Raw genomic sequence first — 20254 nt, forward strand, 5'->3', positions numbered from 1 at the left:
GTGACAGCAAAAATTGTTTAATAATCCTTGTGTTTTTGCAGACGCAGTTCTGACTCTGATTACTGGTTGCTGTACGTATCTATCCACATCAAGGCTGTTGAGAGAGATTCGTGAAGATTCAAGACAGCTCCTAGAGGATTTGCTGTTTAAAAGTGAAATAATTGTGAAATAAGTGTGTGAATGATTAAACTGTGTTTTATTGAAGTTGTGCGATTTTAAAGGCATAATAAATGTTAAATACAGTGAGTGAATAATAAAAATCTCATTTTCCACGTGTTAAGCCGTCCAATACCCGTAATTTTCCGCCACTTACTTATTGGTAAACACTTGTTGGAGAGTGACATGCCGCCCCCCCCTTTCTCCACAATCTTGTTGTGACACTGACCTGTAACATATCCCGAAGTCTACAATATGCATTTTGGGGCTTTTGATGTGAAAGTGGGAAGTACAGATCTTCCAGTTAAATCGGGAATAGCTTAAGTGCATTACTTGAAAGTAACACAGGAAAAGCTTACTAAAGTAGGTGGTAGTAGTGTCGGCACAAAGTTCTTGTGTGTGAAGTTGCCATGTAGAACACCAGGTGTAAAACTTTTCTCCCGAGTCTTGAACTGTGTCGGAACAAAAGTGAGGCATTCATATGACTGTTTTCATTTCATTACACTTACACAGATGTCTGAGTTCTGCTGTGTTAACATTGCAAAGTCCTGTAGGCATGTGGAGTATTAACCAAAACTGTCATATTGGAAGCAGAATCAAACACATTTGTTACGTTACTTGATATTTTCAGGAGAAAAAGGCAATGTTGCTTCTTATTAATATAATACATTCAGAGTCACAGCAGTATTTGACCAACCATAACTGATGCTGAATGTGCATGTCGTCATATAATATGAAAGGCTTATTTCAATAGTGGTACAAGTCCCTTACCTCCACTTTTCTGTCTATAATGCTTCTGAAATTAATGATCCAAGCAAACATAAATAAAGGTTCATCTCTAGCAAGAAGCCATATGCTTGAATATTTCTGGTATCTCAACTGCAGATTTTTCAGCGCTCATTTAACTTTACGACTCTGTATCTCAAAATGAACAAAAACGGACTTGTACCACTATTGAAATAAGCCCTTCATATGCACACATAGCACATCGATCTCGTGAGGCACAAGGCTCTCATTACGAAGTACGTCCGTCGGTCAACAGATGGCACTAGGAAAAGTATGTTAACTGCGCTTTTTAGTTGCTACTTGCGACTCTTAGTTGCGATTTGTCACAGAAATCGCAGTTTGACTCGGTAGCGAATAGCGTAGTATGAACTTTGCTCAACAGATGGCAGTGCTAACTGCGCTTTTTAGTTTCTACTTGCGACTCTTAGTTGCGACTTGTCACGGAAATCGCAGTTGGACTGTCACGGAAATCGCAGTTAGACTCGATACCGTATCGCAGAGATGGACGTAATACGAACTTCGGCCAAGAGATGGCACTGTTAACTGCGCTTTTTAGTTGCTACTTGCGACTCTTAGTTGCGACTTGTCACGGAAATCGCAGTTGGACTCCATAGCGTACCGCAGAGATGGACGTAGTACGAACTTTGGCCAACAGATGCCACTGTTAACCGCGCTTTTTAGATGCTACTTGCGACTCTTAATTGCGACTTGCCACTGAAATCGCAGAAAGCAGTGCTAAATTCGACCAATAGATGGTTCACGTCTTTGAATGTGAAATACTACTTGCGACTGCTAACTGTGACTGGAATCGCAGTTAGATTCTGTAAAGTTGCTACTGTGATATCTGTGACTTCTCAGTCACTGTGATTTCTAACAGATACGCGATTTCCTGCCCACCACTACTGTATATGTTTTCCATCCACAGCGCCAATAATGTTTGGAAAATCCCATCTATTCTCAAAATCAGTAGCGATTGGTAACCATTCTTCTTCTGTTGAGGTACCTAAAATTATAGAAAACAAAATTATACCTGAAATGTATCCCTTTGAAGATAAATATTAAATTACAATGTTTGTTTTAGGGATCAGAAAATGCCAGGTAAGATAATGAGAATGAGACAGATACAGTCTAGGGAAAAGCACAGGAAAGAAGAATTTTGAAAAGAATAAAAAAATACTGAGAAAAATTCAGATACTATTCTAAACAAGGCAATAGAAGCGATGCACAAACCCGTTGATGAACATCAGGTGTTTGGAGACTATGTGACATCGGAATTAAGGTTATTAACACAAATGTCAATTCGAAAAAAAAATTGAGAAGGATAATACAAAAGGCAATACTCGAAGTATCTGAGGAAGATAAAACTATAACTAATTCTTGGATGTCAGGTGAAAGCAGTTTCATCTGCACACCGTCAGAGAAAGTAATTCTTATTTCTGATACTAACACAAGTGAATCATCCACAAGGTAACTGTTTCGTAAATTTTCTGCTTAAGCGAATTATTCGAGAGAGTTATGAAATATCAAAATACTAACCTTCAAATATCCTCTTTTCAAACATTCATATAGAGCCACACAGCAGTCCGTAACAACTCGAGAGATTGTGCAAACGGGTACTCGGAAAAGGAACATCAAAGAGTGAAAACTATCGCCCAAAAATTTTAAATAAGTAATTCAGTTAAATAATATAAATGTACGACTATTGGCGTTAAATATTTATTTGACATTTACGTGTTTTGTTCTCTTACCTGTGGCTAAAAATTGAAGAGTAATTAAAAGACGATAATTTGGTGATATAGGTTGTCGCAGATTTGTATCCTGTTTCCGTATATTTGATTCTACAATTGAGAAGAGGTGTGCAAAACTTGCAAAAGACATTCTCAGAAAGTTTGTAATCTGACCAAAATTCTCTAATTTCAATTCGTTCAGTAGTGTTTCTTGGAAACTTAAGCATGAACGCCTCTGTATCCATTCCTTTACCCAACACTTCTCTTTTTCTTAAATTTTCGTTTTTCGTCGCGCTTTTTCTTTAACAATACAACAACACTGGCGGCTGCTCTGGTTTGTGCACACGACATTGTAATCTACAACTTGCCTGTCTCACAACGCGAGTACTTGCAGTAAGTTCGTGAAATTAATTTGCCGAAGCGGCTAGCAGAAGTCAACTTGCGCAAGTTTTCATACTAATGTAAACGCCTCAGCAAGTACTTGCAGAAGTTACTTGCTAGTGGACACGCGCCTTTATGAAGACAGTTCATTCTTCATTTTTGTAAAGATTTTTTGCTGAGCTCGCTCGCACCCTCGCTCAAAAGTGTCGAGGTTGTTGTCTTCCTGATCGAGTAACAGTTTTGCAATGTTTAAGCTTCCCAGCGTGGGATCTAATGTATTATTTGGGTAGGTTATGTAGTCGGATAGGTAACACACTAAAACGTTTTTCGAGCCAATGCAACATTCGTCAGATTATTGTAGTTTTTGTGGTACCTGTAATCGTAGCCGGAAGCTGAAACTTTGTTCTCGCTGTATCACACATGATTCCATTTACTTATAATCCACTTTGTTTTAAGTCTAATTTCGTCATTCTCATAAATGTCTTACTGTACCAATTCTCTGTTTAACCAGTGACTGCCAGTCCACTAAAAATGTGGTTAGGATGTTTATACTACTTTTTTACTCTATGGTGCTTCCATATTTCCTAGGAACAACTCAGTTTCGCACGATCATTTGTCAGATCTAACCACTTGCATCGGATAAATGGTGACAAACTCCTTGACACAATTTCAAAGGTTTGCTATCACGATATATCCAATGCTTTGTTTTGACACGAGTAACACTTCATTAGTTTGCATTGTATCCGCTTATTGATAATTTTCCATTTGACTGGATACAGATGGACTATGAATCATTGGTAATGAGAATTTAATAATGTTCAAATGCGTGTGGATTCCTTTGGGTCCAAACAGCTGAGGTCATCGGGCTCTACACTTGCACACTACTTAAACTAACTTATGCTAAGAACACACACACACACCACACACACACCCATGCCCGAGGTAGGACTCGAACTCTAGCAGGTGGTGCCGCGCAAACCGTGACATGACGCCTCAAACCGCATGGCCACTCCGCGAGGCGAGAATTTAAACTTGGAGCTGGAAACTGTGTGTTAATATACACCTTAGCTCGATCTGAATAAACCTTAACTATAGAAATGTGAAAGCAGAATGCCATATTGCTTTTCACCAATGTATAACATGTATTCCCTCTTAGAAATTCTTTTCCCGCTTGCTGCAGTCCCGATAGAATATGTTGTGGTGTCAACAACGTTGTACTTAACTATTCCTATGAGGCATGGTATATTGCTTCTTGTACCACTTCAATTTCTATTCTCCAATGGCTGGATTTTAATCACCTCTGCTTTACATATCTGCAAGAATATTGTATCCGTAATAGCATACTTTGATGTCATCTTCGACACCACCCAGGAGAAAGGAATTACCATAAATCCCCACCTTTCTCAGGACTAAAGTGTATGTCATAGAAAACTGCTATAGCAAACAAACAAAACCAATCTAGGTAACCCAACACAAAATTAAACACAGTACACTGCTGTTTCATCACTTATCTCTAGATCTAATCTCATAAGGTATGCAATGTTCTACTCTCATTTTGTGTGGTAAGTTCTTTTTCTGCAGTACTGCAGTAATGATGTAGGTATTTGCAGTAACATATCAACTGTGCCCTTTAAAGGTTTAAGTCGACTAATTTACAACCGATATTTTCGTCAGGAACTGCAACTTGAAATGTGACTGGTGAAGTCATCTGTACTGCTGGGAAGAGTCCTTGAAAGTTTATCAAGAATTTCTTGGTTTTACCCTTTGTGGTATATTAATTTGCTAGTAGCACACTTTGTCCTAATCTGCAGCGTGGTAATTTACTCGTACCTTGTCCAATTCGCTCTTGATGTTCCAGTGCCTTCTTATTTGCATGTTTCACTCACTGCCAAATTTCTCTTGATGTTATTGTGAATTGCTTCAAATGTTCGCCCTGAGTTCCAATCTTTGGCTACACTAAATCAAAAGGTAATGGAATCTTTCACCCATACACTACTATGCATGGTTAATAACTTGTACCTGTGTGGATTTTTTAGTTGTATGCACTCACCACAGCCTAAATAGAAATCCCAGTCTAAATGTGGACTATTCACATAGTGACTTAACATCTTCATTATGGTACAGGAGACTTATTCCAACTGACCATTAGCTTCTGGGCAGAACAGACTAGTATGTAGTTTCTTTACTTTCAGTAGACAACAGAACTGTTTCATCACATCAGGCACAAAGTTAGTTCCTTGACCTGTGACTATAGTTTCTAGCACACCAAACTTATGTATACCATTGTTAACCACATCTTGAGCTACAGTGCTTGCTTTTTGGTCTGGTATTGCTATAATTACAAGATCTCTTGAAAAAAGCCGATTATCATCAGTACATACTTACTATCCACTAAACTTTTATTGAAAGGTCCTAGTAAATAAATTCCTATCATTTGAAAAGGTTTTTCCAAATCTGGTAATCTCTGAAGCTGTATCTATTGGCGACTCAAATCGGTTCATTGAGCACATTAAATGTAATTTTTTACATATTGCTCCACATCACCAAGTTGTGTTCATCTTTCTGCAACTTGTCTGTTTGACATTCTGTAGCTACTACTTGCACCTTTTTCAAAATTACTAAATGCAATCCCAGTACTTGAAACACTGCAATTCTCTTACTGAGCATATCTGCATTCATGTGCATGACACCAGGCTTATGAACTACTTCACATTAAAATTCACTAGATTACAGTGCCCATCTTATTAATAGATTTAAGGGTTTTTTAGTTCTAATAACCACTTCAAGGATACATAATCTGTAAGAACTTTAAATTTAGGCTGTATAGGTAGTAGTGGAGTTACAAAATAGTATATATCGAAGCTAATATTTGCTTTTCTGTAGTAGAATAATTAGGCTCAGCATTATATAGCTGGCAAGATGAATAAGGTACCACATGTTCTTCTCCAACTACAGTTGGATGTAAAATCACACCCAAAGCTGTTTGGCTTGCATCTCATGGTAATATGAATCATTTAGTAAAATCAGAAAAATTAATACACGATCTGAAGTCAGTATCTCTTACAGACTTTGAAATGCTACATCCAGTGGAACATAACCACTTTTCAGTAACCTAGTCAATGGCTGCACAATTTCCACAAAGCCTTTGACGAATTTTCGGTAATAATTTGTCAATCAAAGAAATGATTGTTTGTGGAACTGAAGAACCATGTAGAGATGAGGATCTGCCCTCACCCCTAGCTTAATAATAAGCCCCACATAAGTAACTTGTAAAGGGCAAAATGACATTTGTCAAAGCTTAATCTGAGACAAGCTGTTTTCAATCTATCACACACCAGTACTTCATTTAGGCACTCTGACTATTCATCTGGATCTATTGGAAAAACGATATTGTCATCGCAATAGTCCATCCTTTTTTTTATTTTAACCCTCAAAGGACTCAATCTAATAAGCGCTGAAATGCTGTGGGTGCGTTTTTTAACCTGAAAGGCGTTCTGGGATACTTGTGATGACCAGACAGTATTGTAAAAGCTGTTTCTGGCCTGCCTTCTGGACCTATTTCAATCTGGTGGAACCCACTCCTTAAATCTATTGTAGAAAATAATTTACACTGCCCAGTTTATCCAAAGTTTGTTATATTAGTAATCACATATGCATTGGGTACTGTATGCTCGTTTGAAAATCTGTAGTCGCAACAGAATTTATATTTTCTTGCTCTGTCAGGTGACATCTTTGGCATGATTACTATACTTGCTAACCAAGAACTATTGCTGTGCACTGTTATGCCTTCTTGATATACAAACTGTTCTATTAATGGCTGCAGACGTTTTGCTAACCTACCCTGCTTATGGTGAACTGATGCATGATTACCTTCTGGAAGACAATGCTGTATTATGGGTGTGACTGGTGAAGAACCTTCTGAATTAAACAAATCTCTGTACTGAATTAACAATGACTCCATGACTGATTGATCATTATCCTGTAAGTGACTAACTTTGTTATGTAGTTATGTATGTTATGAAACTGGAAATGAGTGAGAGTCAGTGGTAATGAGAGTCTATGACTATGGCAATGACAAGGAATATTATTTATTTATTTATTTGACTCTTCAGCATCTAATGGCCATTTAGCCAGCTAAAACCTAAGTAAGAGCCATGTAGTGTAAATGACGAATTGTTGACATAACAGCAATAAAAGTATAACAATATTAACGATTAATATTGTTGTAGGGGCACAAATATAAATAATGATTCACATACACATTTAACAAAGGTGTTGAACATCCTGTGTATTAATTTTACCCGGCACAAGTTACCAAAGAAATCTAAAAAAGGAGCACTAGAAGCACAACTGTCCACAGCCTTAATTGATATAACTATACATATAAAACAGAGATTAACATGACATTTAACATAGTTCCCAGTGTTGGGTTATAATTACAAAAAGGAAGACAGAGATAACGACAAGAGAAGAGGCGGCAGCAGCAGTGGGAAGGAATGAATGAGATAGTAGCAGTAAGAGAGAGCAAGAGTCAGACAGTGACAGTGAGAGGAGACAGTAGTAGTAGTAGTAGTAGTAGTAGTAGTAGTAGTAGTAGACTGTGACTGTGAAACAGATTATAGTTACAGTTAGAGAACTACAAAGACATAATGACTGTGAGATTGGCTGAGTGAATTAGTGAGAATGTGCAAGTGAGAATGATGGATATGTGCGACCTACACTGAGGTGACAAAGGTACAAGATAGCATTACACACCTATACAGATGGGGAAGAATTGCGTACACAAAATACAAAAGAGCAATGCATTAGCAGAACTACCATTTGCACTCAGATGATTCATGTGGAAAGGTTTATGACATGATTATGGCTGCACGACAGGAATTAACAGACTTTGGACATAGACTAGTATTTGGAATTACATGCATGAGACATTCCATTTTATAAATCGTTAGGGAATTCAGTATTTCGAGACCCACAGTGTCAAGAGCGTGCTGTGAATACCACATTTCAGGCATTACCTATCACCACGGACAATCTAGTGGCCGACGGCCTTCACTTAACAACCGAGAGCAGTGGTGTATACGTAATGTCAGTGCTAGTAGACAAGCAACACTGCCTAAGATATTCATAGAACTCAATCAGGAACATATGACGAACGTATCTGTTGGGACAATGCAGTGAAATGTGGCGTAATGGGCTGTGGCAGCATATGACTCATACAAATGCCTTTGTTAATAGCACAACATTGCCTACAGCACCTCTCCTGAGCTCGGCACAATATTGGTTGGACCCTAGACGACTGTAAAACCTGGTCAGATGAGTCCCGATATCAGCTGGTAAGAGCTTATTGTAGGGTTTAAATGTGGCACAGACCCCACGAAGCCGTGGATCCAAGTTGTCAACATGACACTGTGTAAACTGGTGGTGGCTTCACAGTGGTGTGGGCTGTTTTTTTCATTGAGTGGTCTGGGTCCTCTGATAAAGCTGAACCAATCATTGACTGGGAATGTTTATGTTCAGCTACTTGGAGATCATTTTCAGCCATTCATGGACTTCACTTTCCCAAACAATCATGGAATTTTTATGAAAGACAGTGCACCATGTCAGAACATTCTGGACTACTCGAGTGATTGATTTGGCTAACCAGATCGCCCAACATGGATATCATTGAAAATTTATTGGACATAACTGAGAGGTAGGTTGGTGTTCAAAATCCTGCATCAGCAACACTTTCGTGATGATGGACGACTACAGAGGCTGCATAGCTCAATATTTCAGCAGGGGACTGTCAACGACTTGTTGAGTCCACGTCACGTTTAGTTTCTGCATTACATTGGGCAAAAGAAGATGCAACGTGATACTAAGAAGTATCCCTTGACTTTTGTCACCTCAGTGTACAACGATGAACTAGAGGGTGTGAATAAATTTCAGTTAAGAGAGCTTATGGGAGTGGGAGGTGAGTTGTGTGATAAAAAGAACACGAATTTTTTCGCAAACCAAAATGTTTTGGAAAATTTTTAAAAATGCTGAGCAAGGTAGAGAGTGAGACAGTTGGTACTCCATTTTCCAGTCAGCCTTTTGAAAAGGAGCACGTTGGTCTTTTTTATGCTCTGACTGCATTTTTCCGCTGCCTCTAATGTTGAATCTTCTCTTGAAGAAAACTTTGACAATCCCGTGTTGTTCATTTTTTCTTAGGTAAGGGATAAATTAAATAGTCGCATATTTTTGGTTACTCAACATACTCAATGCTTGAAAAAATAAAAAACAATCTAGTGGTTTTTTGAACACAGAGGAAAAAATCTAGTGGCTTGCTTCTGAGCTTTTCAGTGGGATATCCTATTTCACTGTTGGCGACACTGTAATCATTAATTTTTTCGTTTGTAGACAGGGTGACCAACTTCAAGACACTCTCGCCAGACCTAGCGATTCTGAATTCAATCTGGAATCTAGATTTTACATTTTGTGCCATGTCCCATTTCTTGAGTTTTTAAATGCAGTTTAGTGACTAATCTGCAGATTTTTATAGAATGGCAAGAAATTACAAGTTTCAGTTGGACATGAAATACGAAATGACTGTCACAATTAACTTTTTTCATTCTTCATTAGCAGCATTTACCTCAGCTTTCATGGTCAACCGCCACCAGGGAAGACCCTGTTTCGTTGATTCAGCTCCCTCCTGCTGGCAACCAATAGAAACAGTATAAAAACTGCCACAAGCAATACTTGGTTATTTTAACACTGCATGAAATCATACCTCACACATGTATAATTTGTGTGTGCACGCTTGTGGGTAGGGGATGAGGGGGCGGGGGGGGGGGGGGTGTTGCTATCCAGTACCTATATTTATATACACTCCTGGAAATTGAAATAAGAACACCGTGAATTCATTGTCCCAGGAAGGGGAAACTTTATTGACACATTCCTGGGGTCAGATACATCACATGATCACACTGACAGAACCACAGGCACATAGACACAGGCAACAGAGCATGCACAATGTCGGCACTAGTACAGTGTATATCCACCTTTCGCAGCAATGCAGGCTGCTATTCTCCCATGGAGACGATCGTAGAGATGCTGGATGTAGTCCTGTGGAACGGCATGCCATGCCATTTCCACCTGGCGCCTCAGTTGGACCAGCGTTCGTGCTGGACGTGCAGACCGCGTGAGACGACGCTTCATCCAGTCCCAAACATGCTCAATGGGGGACAGATCTGGAGATCTTGCTGGCCAGGGTAGTTGACTTACACCTTCTACAGCACGTTGGGTGGCACGGGATACATGCGGACGTGCATTGTCCTGTTGGAACAGCAAGTTCCCTTGCCGGTCTAGGAATGGTAGAACGATGGGTTCGATGACGGTTTGGATGTACCGTGCACTATTCAGTGTCCCCTCGACGATCAGTGGTGTACGGCCAGTGTAGGAGATCGCTCCCCACACCATGATGCCGGGTGTTGGCCCTGTGTGCCTCGGTCGTATGCAGTCCTGATTGTGGCGCTCACCTGCACGGCGCCAAACACGCATACGACCATCATTGGCACCAAGGCAGAAGCGACTCTCATCACTGAAGACGACACGTCTCCATTCGTCCCTCCATTCACGCCTGTCGCGACACCACTGGAGGCGGGCTGCACGATGTTGGGGCGTGAGCGGAAGACGGCCTAACGGTGTGCGGGACCGTAGCCCAGCTTCATGGAGACGGTTGCGAATGGTCCTCGCCGATACCCCAGGAGCAACAGTGTCCCTAATTTGCTGGGAAGTGGCGGTGCGGTCCCCTACGGCACTGCGTAGAATCCTACGGTCTTGGCGTGCATCCGTGCGTCGCTGCGGTCCGGTCCCAGGTCGACGGGCACGTGCTCCTTCCGCCGACCACTAGCGACAACATCGATGTACTGTGGAGACCTCACGCCCCACGTGTTGAGCAATTCGGCGGTACGTCCACCCGGCCTCCCGCATGCCCACTATACGCCCTCGCTCAAAGTCCGTCAACTGCACATACGGTTCACGTCCACGCTGTCGCGGCATGCTACCAGTGTTAAAGACTGCGATGGAGCTCCGTATGCCACGGCAAACTGGCTGACACTGACGGCGGCGGTGCACAAATGCTGCGCAGCTAGCGCCATTCGACGGCCAACACCGCGGTTCCTGGTGTGTCCGCTGTGCCGTGCGTGTGATCATTGCTTGTACAGCCCTCTCGCAGTGTCCGGAGCAAGTATGGTGGGTCTGACACACCGGTGTCAATGTGTTCTTTTTTCCATTTCCAGGAGTGTACATACTCCGAAAGCCATAGTGGAGGGTACCATGTACCACTACTAGTTATTTTCTTTCCTGTTCCGTTCACAAATAGAGCAAGGGAAAAACGATGATCTGGATGCTTCCGTATGAGCCCTAAATTCTCTTACCTTGTCTTCGTGATCCTTACACAAAATGTTCTTTACTTGTTTTAATACGAGTCTTAGCTATTAATTAGTGCATTTCTCTTTTATACTTGCTGTTCATGGCTATATGTTGTCGTTCTTAACAGCATTTATTATTTCATAAAAAATTCGTTGTCACAAGTCTAGAGCTGAAAAGAAATATTATAGACTGAAGCGCCAAAGAAACTAGTAAAGGCATGCTTATTCAAATACAGAGTTATGTAAAAAGGCAGAAAACAACGCTGCGGTTGGCAGTTCCTGTATAAGAGAACAAGTGTCTGGCGCAGTTGTCAGATGGGTTACTACCGCTACAAAGGAAGGTTATCAAGATTTAAGTGAGATTGCAGGTGGTGTTATAGTCTGCGAACAAGCGATGGGACACAGCATCTCAGAGGTAGCAATGAAATGGGGATTTTCCCGTACGACCACTTCACGAGTGTACAGTGAATATCAGTAATCCGGCAAAACATCAGATCTCTGACATCGCTGCTGCCGGAAAAAGAACTGGACCACCGACAACTGAAGAGAATCGTTCAACGAGATAGAAGTGCAGCCCTTCCACAAATTGCTGCAGATTTCAGCACTAGGCCATCAAAAAGTGTCAGCATGCGAAACATTCAACGAAACATCATCGATATGGATTTTCCGAGTTGAAGGCCTATCGTGTACCCTTGATTGCACGATACAAAGCTTTACGCCTCCACTGGGACTATCAATACTAACATTGATTGTTGATGACTGGAAACATGTTGCCTGGTCGGACGAATCTCGTTTCAAATTGTATCGAGCAGATGGACGTGTACGGTTATGGAGACAAGCTCATGAATCCATGGACCCTGCATGTCAGCAGGGGGTTGTTCAAGCTGGTAGAGGCTCTGCAGTGGTGTGGGGCTTGTGCAGTTGGAGTGACATGGGACCCCTGACACTTTTAGATACGACTCTCACAGGTGAAACATACGTAAGGACTCTGTCTGATCACATGCACCCTTCAAGTCCATTGTGCATTCCAACGGACTTGGGAAATTCTAACAGGACAATGCGACACCCCACACGACCAGAATTTCTACAGAGTGGCTCCAGAAAAACTCATCTGACTTTAAAGACCTCCGCTGGCCACCAAACTCTCCAGACATGAACATTATTGTGCATATCTGGGATGCCTTGCAACGTGCTGTATAGAAGAGATCTCCACCCCCTCGTACTGTTACGGATTTTCGTAACATGATTTTTCAATACCGCTTCTGGTTGGTCACGTAAACACTCAGAAATCGATTCTGGAAATCCAGATCTAGTTGTCGGTTTTCTATTCTCACACTCGATTTTCGCTCCCTTGTAAACGCACAACCGTTTTTTAAAAGTGCTTCGGTTGTCAGGTTACGTCATGTTCTCAAAATATTCAGCTAATATGGATGGAGTTACTTTTATTTATTTACTTACTTATTTAGTTATTTATTTGTTGTGCAGTGAAGGAGAACCAGACATATTAGACTGAGCATGAAGCTGTCTACCTCTAGCAACTAAGTACAGAGAAGTAGCGACTGTGCTGACTAAATCAGAACAGCTGTTTTCCATATGTAACTGGACTAGGAAAATGGTTCAAATGGCTCTGAGCAATATGGGACTTAACTTCTGAGGTCATCAGTCCCCTATAACTTAGAACTACTGAAACCTAACTAACCTAAGGACATCACAAACATCCATGCCCGAGGCAGGATTCGAACCTGCGACCGTAGCGGTCCGCGGTTCCAGACTGTAGCGCCTAGAACCGCTCTGTCACTCTGGTCGGCAACTGGACTAGCAAATCCGCTTCACATCAACACGTAAACATGACAGCAACAAACGGTTACTGAAATTCGGTTTTCGTCTTTCAGATGTAGAGAGTCTCTGTAGCAGCGAACAGAATACTTAAACAGTCGCTTGAGCTGAAAACTCATTTTAGTGTAGCTAGAATCAGAAAGCGTTGTTATCCCGAAGAGATCTGATACCAGATGTATGCAGACCGTCGTAATTATTTATTTATTGTTTTTCTCAAGTCGATACTCTAGAGTGTTATAGCTAGTTCATACGGCAAACTAAAACTTTGAAAGTGAAAATGAGGATCCCATAAAACTTCTAGATGATTTATTGCTGCTTATTAAATCTCTTATGTACAGTAATTGTGCTTCCGGATTAGATAGTATACAGAAAGAACTGAAAGATCGTTTCGATCCAAAACAGTACTTTGGTAATGAATTTGACTGAAGTGTCTACTGAAATATTTCTTCAGAGATGCGTGAACGGTGTCTGTCTGGGCTAGTAAATCAACTACATCAGCGTCTTCCCGAGAACATTGAAGTTTAAGTACCATATTTTCACTTGACGAATGTCACAGGCCTGTAAAACGGTCTGTATATGGAATATCATAACTGTTTACAGGCGGTAAAGATATATTAGCATCTGTTGAATCACAGTGGAAAAATTTACGCAGCGTAGTGGCAAGAACTGAATGACAGAGTTAAATTTTGGGTAGACGTGTACTATTATAGAGACTCCAGAGAAGAAAAATCCTTTCCAGAAACTAGCAGATTTCGCGGTAAATGTTAATCACTCCCACATTCTAATGCAGATGTCGAATGTATGTTCAGTTTTGTAAATAATACGAAGTCAAAAAAAGTACAGGATGAAAGTGAGGACATTACATTGCGTATTGTGTGACAAATATGCACTAAAAACGGAAAGCAACGGTTGCTATTCGTATGAAATGCCGAAAGAGCTGTCTCGAAGGATAAGGCACAATCATGCAACTCTCTATCATCAACTTCAGCTTGAGAATCAGCTTTAGCTCTATTCTTTGGACAGCGAATTCGAGGAAATATAATTGAGCACGAGGTGGTGACAACAGAGGGTAACAACACGTTTAAACGAGAAACCTATGTTTAATTTTAAGTCAGTGTTACTATTTTAGTACTTACTGAACTAAAACTTATTAAAATCTGTATTTGTGTATTACACATTCATTTGCACGTTTTGTAACGTATTTTAGCGATAACTTCTTCCTATGTTTATTATATGCACAGTAAAGTTATTTATTGATGTCAAAAATGTAGCGGCTTTCTAGAGATTTTTTTATGTTCAAACTGGTGACAACTAGAGCTCTCAAGTTGGTCACCCTGTTCAGGTTTTGTGTACGGTAATACGTTTGCAATAGAGATACGTTGGACTTTTATTCTATGTTCCTTGCGTTGGACAAATTGGTTAGGTGAAATTACAGTGAAATCAGACCTTTAGTTGCTTGCAGGCGCTGATAAATGACAACCGGGACAGTTGAAAAAAAAAAAAAAGAATGTGCCCCGACCGGAACTCGAACCCGGGACCTCCTGCTTCAATTGGTTAGGTTTGGTTAGGTTTCATAACTTTGGAAATGAAAGGAACTCTTTGTGGAAGGAGGAAATATTTTATAATAAAATTTTCGCGTAGGGGATTGCTGTGTTGATATATATTTAAATCATTAAAACGCATGTGTTCATTCTCCCAGATTCTGTAGTGTGGCGATGAAGTTGATTTCAGCTTGTGGAGCGTAGGTATCTCCATCTGAAATATGTTACGTCAATTAATCAAGGACTTTCACCTCGTGTCATTAATAAGATAAAAAAGATTACAATGATACGCAATTACGCAGAGTTTGACTTTAGATCCATAGTACAATGAGGTGCACTTTTTGATGCGGTGACTTGTCGTGAGGTATGTGTGTTAACCGTCTGCTACTGTTTGCTGTCGTTCAAGCAAGTAAACTACGATATTAATAGCAGAAATTTGACATGTGTGCATCGTTTGTTGTCACTCGTGCGATTGTGTGGCAAAATTTAACTGGATGCTTAGTGGCGGGAAGACGAGATACGTTTTAAAACGGCTCTCGGGATTAAATCCACTTCCGACTTGAGTATGTTGCCCTATTGCATGCGAAGGTTTTGTAGTACCGTTAATGTTATGTAGCTGTCAGTGATCGCAATGGGGTTTTTTCATAAACTGTCAATTTACTTTTTGGCAAGCACATACAAAAAGGATGAGTTGTTTATAAACCAAGAACTGGTCATATTTGAAGAAAAATTGTTAATCCGAGCTTGCTTATCTTCCCTTTGACACAAACTAACTAATTACTATATGTAACTTTGTTTCTTTCCACCATTTGTTGCCTGTGCCTGTTCACATAAAGCCAAAGCATGTTTGGAAAGTCCACAGAATAGAATCCTCAGTGAGTACACAAAAAATTAGCCCTGTTGCGTGTCTCTAAAGGAAGTTTTAGTGGCTATCACAAACTGAAAATACTTGCTCGTACCTGAACTGTAATTTTATCGGACCATGTGTAATCTCCTGCCTTCAGTTCGTTTTCAAAAAACTTCTTGCTTTAAATTTTGTCTTTTTAGTTCTAATAATACATTCGTGGCACTACAACTACTGAACATGTAACTTTGTTCATCAGTAACTTTCATGTTGGAGAGTTATTTGTGTTGATACATTAAACGTTTTTGAACTAAGTGCAAAGCAAATGCATAAATAAAGTGTTGCCAATTCTTAAACAGCTTAGTCATTTTCTTTTTCCTATGTTTATTCCACTCTGCCTTTCAAAAATCACAACATCCCATATGCTTTATAGTTGCCAGTAGTTGTGCGTTTGAAGGATTTTTGACAGTCTTTGAAAATTGCCAATTTGCTTCCAGAAATTAAGACTACAGTCAAGTAGAAGAATGATGTATATGAAATTGAGTGTAATATCTTATAGAGATAATGCACTGACAGTGATTCTTATGTGTTTTGTATGTTAAGTTTGAAAACACCTCAAGTATTGTGTTACTTGACCTGAGGTACACAATTTGAATCCTGTTGCAGGAAGAAATTCTAGTTTAAATATTATGCTGAAGGGAGGAGAGCTGCTGTTTCAAAGTCCCTAATCACCAGATGATTTACTTAAGTCCTGGCTCAAACCAAATCCTCTACAGTCTCTTGTGGAGTCAAAAGTTATGCCTGATCCATAGTGCTGTTTGAGAATAAAAGAGCCATAATATCAATAATAACTACCACAACAGCAATTAGTTTTGTGGTCTGTGAGCATGCCCTCGCTGTATCCAGTTTTTTGCAGCCAGTCACTTTTCAGGCTATTGTATTTACAACTATTATACTGGTTGTCGGGACCTGAGCCTTCTTTTGTTCTTTTCATCTCTTCCCATCCACATATATTTAAAATTGTCATGCTTTCTGAGCACATGCTCATTCCAATTTTTTATCCTCTTTAATTACAACCAGCAGTTGCTTTTCTTCTTCCACTCTCCTCGGTGTTCTCAGCACCTCTTCATTTATCACTGTCCACCAGTTTGGCTTTATTTTCCACACCAAATCCACATTTCAGAAACCTCGAATTGCTTCATATCTTCTTTCCTATTCATGTAAGTTTAGGCTCTATATTGTTGGACACTCCAGAGAACACTTCATTAATCATTTCCTTAATCTTGTTTACACACAGCGCAGAAAATGCCTTTGGATAATACTAATTTTGCTGTTGCTATTTCTGATTTAATGTCTGTTGTTCCGCCAGTTGATTTAGTCTCCATTTAACATTATTTTTATCCTTTCACCTTCTCTTGTTACTTTGATTTACTAATTGCTAGTTTTAATCCTTTTCAACTTTTTTGGCCACCTCCACCACTTGTTGGAGTTTGTAGCCACTCCGGATTAGAAGAACTGTATTGTCTGTGAATCTTAAGCATTAACTACATTTTTTGGCCTCTTGAGTTTTACACTCTTGATCGTTAAAAAATATTTAAAAAAAATGTTTCAATGTATGTTGAAGAGTGTAGATGATAGACAAAAACTTTGGCTCTACATAATGAAGATTGTGAGGTCATCACATGAGCGCTAAAAGGAATCTGTTAAACTTCGGTTACACAATAAATCAGTTAAATCTAAAGGCCATAAATTAAACTACATACCTAGGAATTACAATTATGAGCAACTTAAATTGGAAAGAACACACAGAAAATGTGGGGAAAGCAAACCAAAGATTGTGTTTTTTCGACAGAACACTTAGAAAATGTTACTGATGTACTAAAGAGATGGCCTACACTATGCTTGTCCGTCCTCTTTTGGAGTATTGCTGGGCAGTCTGGGATCCTTACTAGATAGGATTAACGGAGTACATTGAGAAAGTTCAAAGAATAGTAGCATATTTTGCATTATCATCAAATTGAGGGGAGTGTGTCACTGACACAATACAGGATTTGGGGTGGACATAGTTAAAACAAAGACATTTTTTGCTGTGGCTGAGTCTTCTCACAAAATTTCAATCACCATCTCTCTCTTCCGAATGCGAAAATATTTTGCTGACACCAATCTACATAGGGAAAAGCAATCATCATAATAAAATAAGGGAAATCAAGGCTTACATGGAAAGATATAAGTGTTCATTTTTTCCATTCGCTGTTCAAGACTGGAATAATAGAGAATTATTGTGAAGGTAGTTCAATGAACCCTCTGCCAGGCACTTACGTACAATTTGCAGAGTATCCATGCAGATGTAGATGTACATCTTTTCCTGATTCTATCCAGTTAATATTCTTTTCTTTCAGTTTTACTGAAGCTTTTTCGCTCATTTACGAGTTTATAAGTCAACTCAATTTTCCTTCAATGCATTCATAAGATTTTTCCCAGTTCACGCTGTTGAAAGCTTCGTCAGATGTAGATACACATTCTTTTTCTTCTCAGTAAATCTCTCTCCTAGACTGCTTAAAAGCCCTATTGTGTCCCTTGTCCCATGATTTCTTTTAAATCAAAATCTGTCTTCAGATGTTCCTTCCATTTTTATTTTCAGTGTGTATATGCGGTTCTTAAACATCATCAGCATGAGAAATGAACCTGGTGGTTCAGTGTGCACTACATTTTCTGATTCCCTGTTTCTTCCCCTGAGTTTGTATAAGTTGCTACTGCTACCATTCTTTGTTGCAGTTAAAACAACCTTTACTTCCTCTACTAAGTTGATGACCCAATGTCCTCCTCATCCACCTCATTCAAAGACTCGAGTTGAAGCTTTGTACTTTGTATCATAAAGCTGTTGCAAGTCTCATTTTTGTAGGACTCTCTCACAAACATTGTGCATTTATTATTATCATTATTAATAATTTTTGCTAAATTCTCAAATCTGTGTTTGTATCATATTTAATATCTCAATCTTTAATACAGGACATCATAACGTATCTTCCTTTAAAGTACCTCAATTTCCTTCCATTCCACTTCATGCCACTTCTTTCCTGGCATGTTCAACTCATCTCTGCAATTCATTATCTAGTCTTCTACTCATTCTCTTTGGTATTCCTTTTCTTGTCTGAATTTTCTTCTCCTGTCCATTGTATAAATCACTTCTTGTGTTTTTTGCTCATTTTCCATTCACATATCTTATAAATTTCTTTATTTGTGCTGTTCCTTCCTTAACCCTACTTGGGCTGATCTTTGACATGTCATGTATGTATGCATGCCTGCTTAGAGCACTGATCACTTCATTCGAGATATATCAGTATATATTTTCTTTCCCTTGTGTAATTCTGTCTACATCAAACTTCCTTATTGTTGTAATCCTTTTCATTTTCTTTAGTTTTGTTTTTTATTTTGGCTTTTCATAAACTGTGATTACTATTAGTATTATTTGCCCTGGTAATGTGTGCACTTTCTGAATTCCATTTATATACCATTGATCCATCTGTATGAAGTTAAGCATTTTAGACGATGCTACAACACGAACTGTTAACGAAAATACAAGCACATGGAATAGGTTCCCAGATATGCGAGTGTCTCAAGACTTGTTAAGTGACAGAACCCAGTATGTTGTCATTGATGGCGAGTGTCCATCAGAGACAAGGATATCATCAGGAATGTCCCAGGGAACTGTGATAGGACCACTATTATTTTCTAGATACAGTAATGATTTAGCAGACAGGATGAGCAGCAATTTGTGGCTGTTTGCTGATGATGCTGTGGTGTTTTTGATGATATCATTGTTCACTGACTTTCAGAGGATACAAGAAGACTTGGACAAAATATCTAGTTGGTGTGATCAGTGGCAGCTAGCTGTAAATGTAGAAAAATATAATTTATTACAGATGAGTAGGAAAAAATACCCATAATGTTAAGAGTATAGCATTATTAGTGTGTTGCTTGACATGGTCACATCAATCAAATATCTAGGTGTAACGTTGCAGAACAATGTGAAATGGAATGAGCGTGTAGGGATTGTTGTAGGGAAGGTGAATAAGTGACTTCAGTTTTTTGGGAGAATTTTAGGAAAGTGTGGTTCATTTGTGAAGAAGACTGCATATGGGACACTATAGTCTGATTAAATTTACTTGATAGTTGGCACTTTGAGGTATCAGATAGATTATATAATGGTAAGACAGAGATTTAGGAACCAGGTTTTAAATTGTAAGACATTTCCAGGGGCAGATGTGGACTCTGACCACAATCTATTGGTTATGACCTGTAGATTAAAACTGAAGAAACTGCAAAAAGGTGGGAATTTAAGGAGATGGGACCTGGATAAACTGAAAGAACCAGAGGTTGTACAGATTTTCAGGGAGAGCATAAGGGAACAATTGACAGGAATGGGGGAAAGAAATACAGTAGAAGAAGAATGGGTAGCTTTGAGGGATGAAGTAGTGAAGGCAGCAGAGGATCAAGTAGGTAGAAAGACGAGGGCTAATAGAAATCCTTGGGTAACAGAAGAAATATTGAATTTAATTGATGAAAGGAGAAAATATAAAAATGCAG

The 20254-nt window shown here is 39.5% G+C and overlaps 1 protein-coding gene across 5 annotated transcripts in view; it reads left to right on the plus strand.

Moving 5' to 3' along the window:
* LOC126237176 (alpha-methylacyl-CoA racemase) overlaps window positions 1-20254 on the plus strand; it is a 141092-nt gene that overhangs the window by 43321 nt on the left and 77517 nt on the right. The window contains exon 1 of one of the 5 annotated variants that reach the window (XM_049947044.1): window positions 14642-14705. The exons of 1 other annotated variant lie outside the window; for it this stretch is intronic. In XM_049947044.1, coding sequence (XP_049803001.1) covers window positions 14677-14705 — 29 coding nt within the window. In that variant the 5' untranslated portion in view covers window positions 14642-14676. 3 more of the 5 variants (XM_049947045.1, XM_049947047.1, XM_049947049.1) reach the window with 3 other exon arrangements.

Source organism: Schistocerca nitens, chromosome 2 (genome assembly GCF_023898315.1).
Source record: "Schistocerca nitens isolate TAMUIC-IGC-003100 chromosome 2, iqSchNite1.1, whole genome shotgun sequence".
In the NCBI taxonomy this organism is placed as follows: domain Eukaryota; kingdom Metazoa; phylum Arthropoda; class Insecta; order Orthoptera; family Acrididae; genus Schistocerca; species Schistocerca nitens.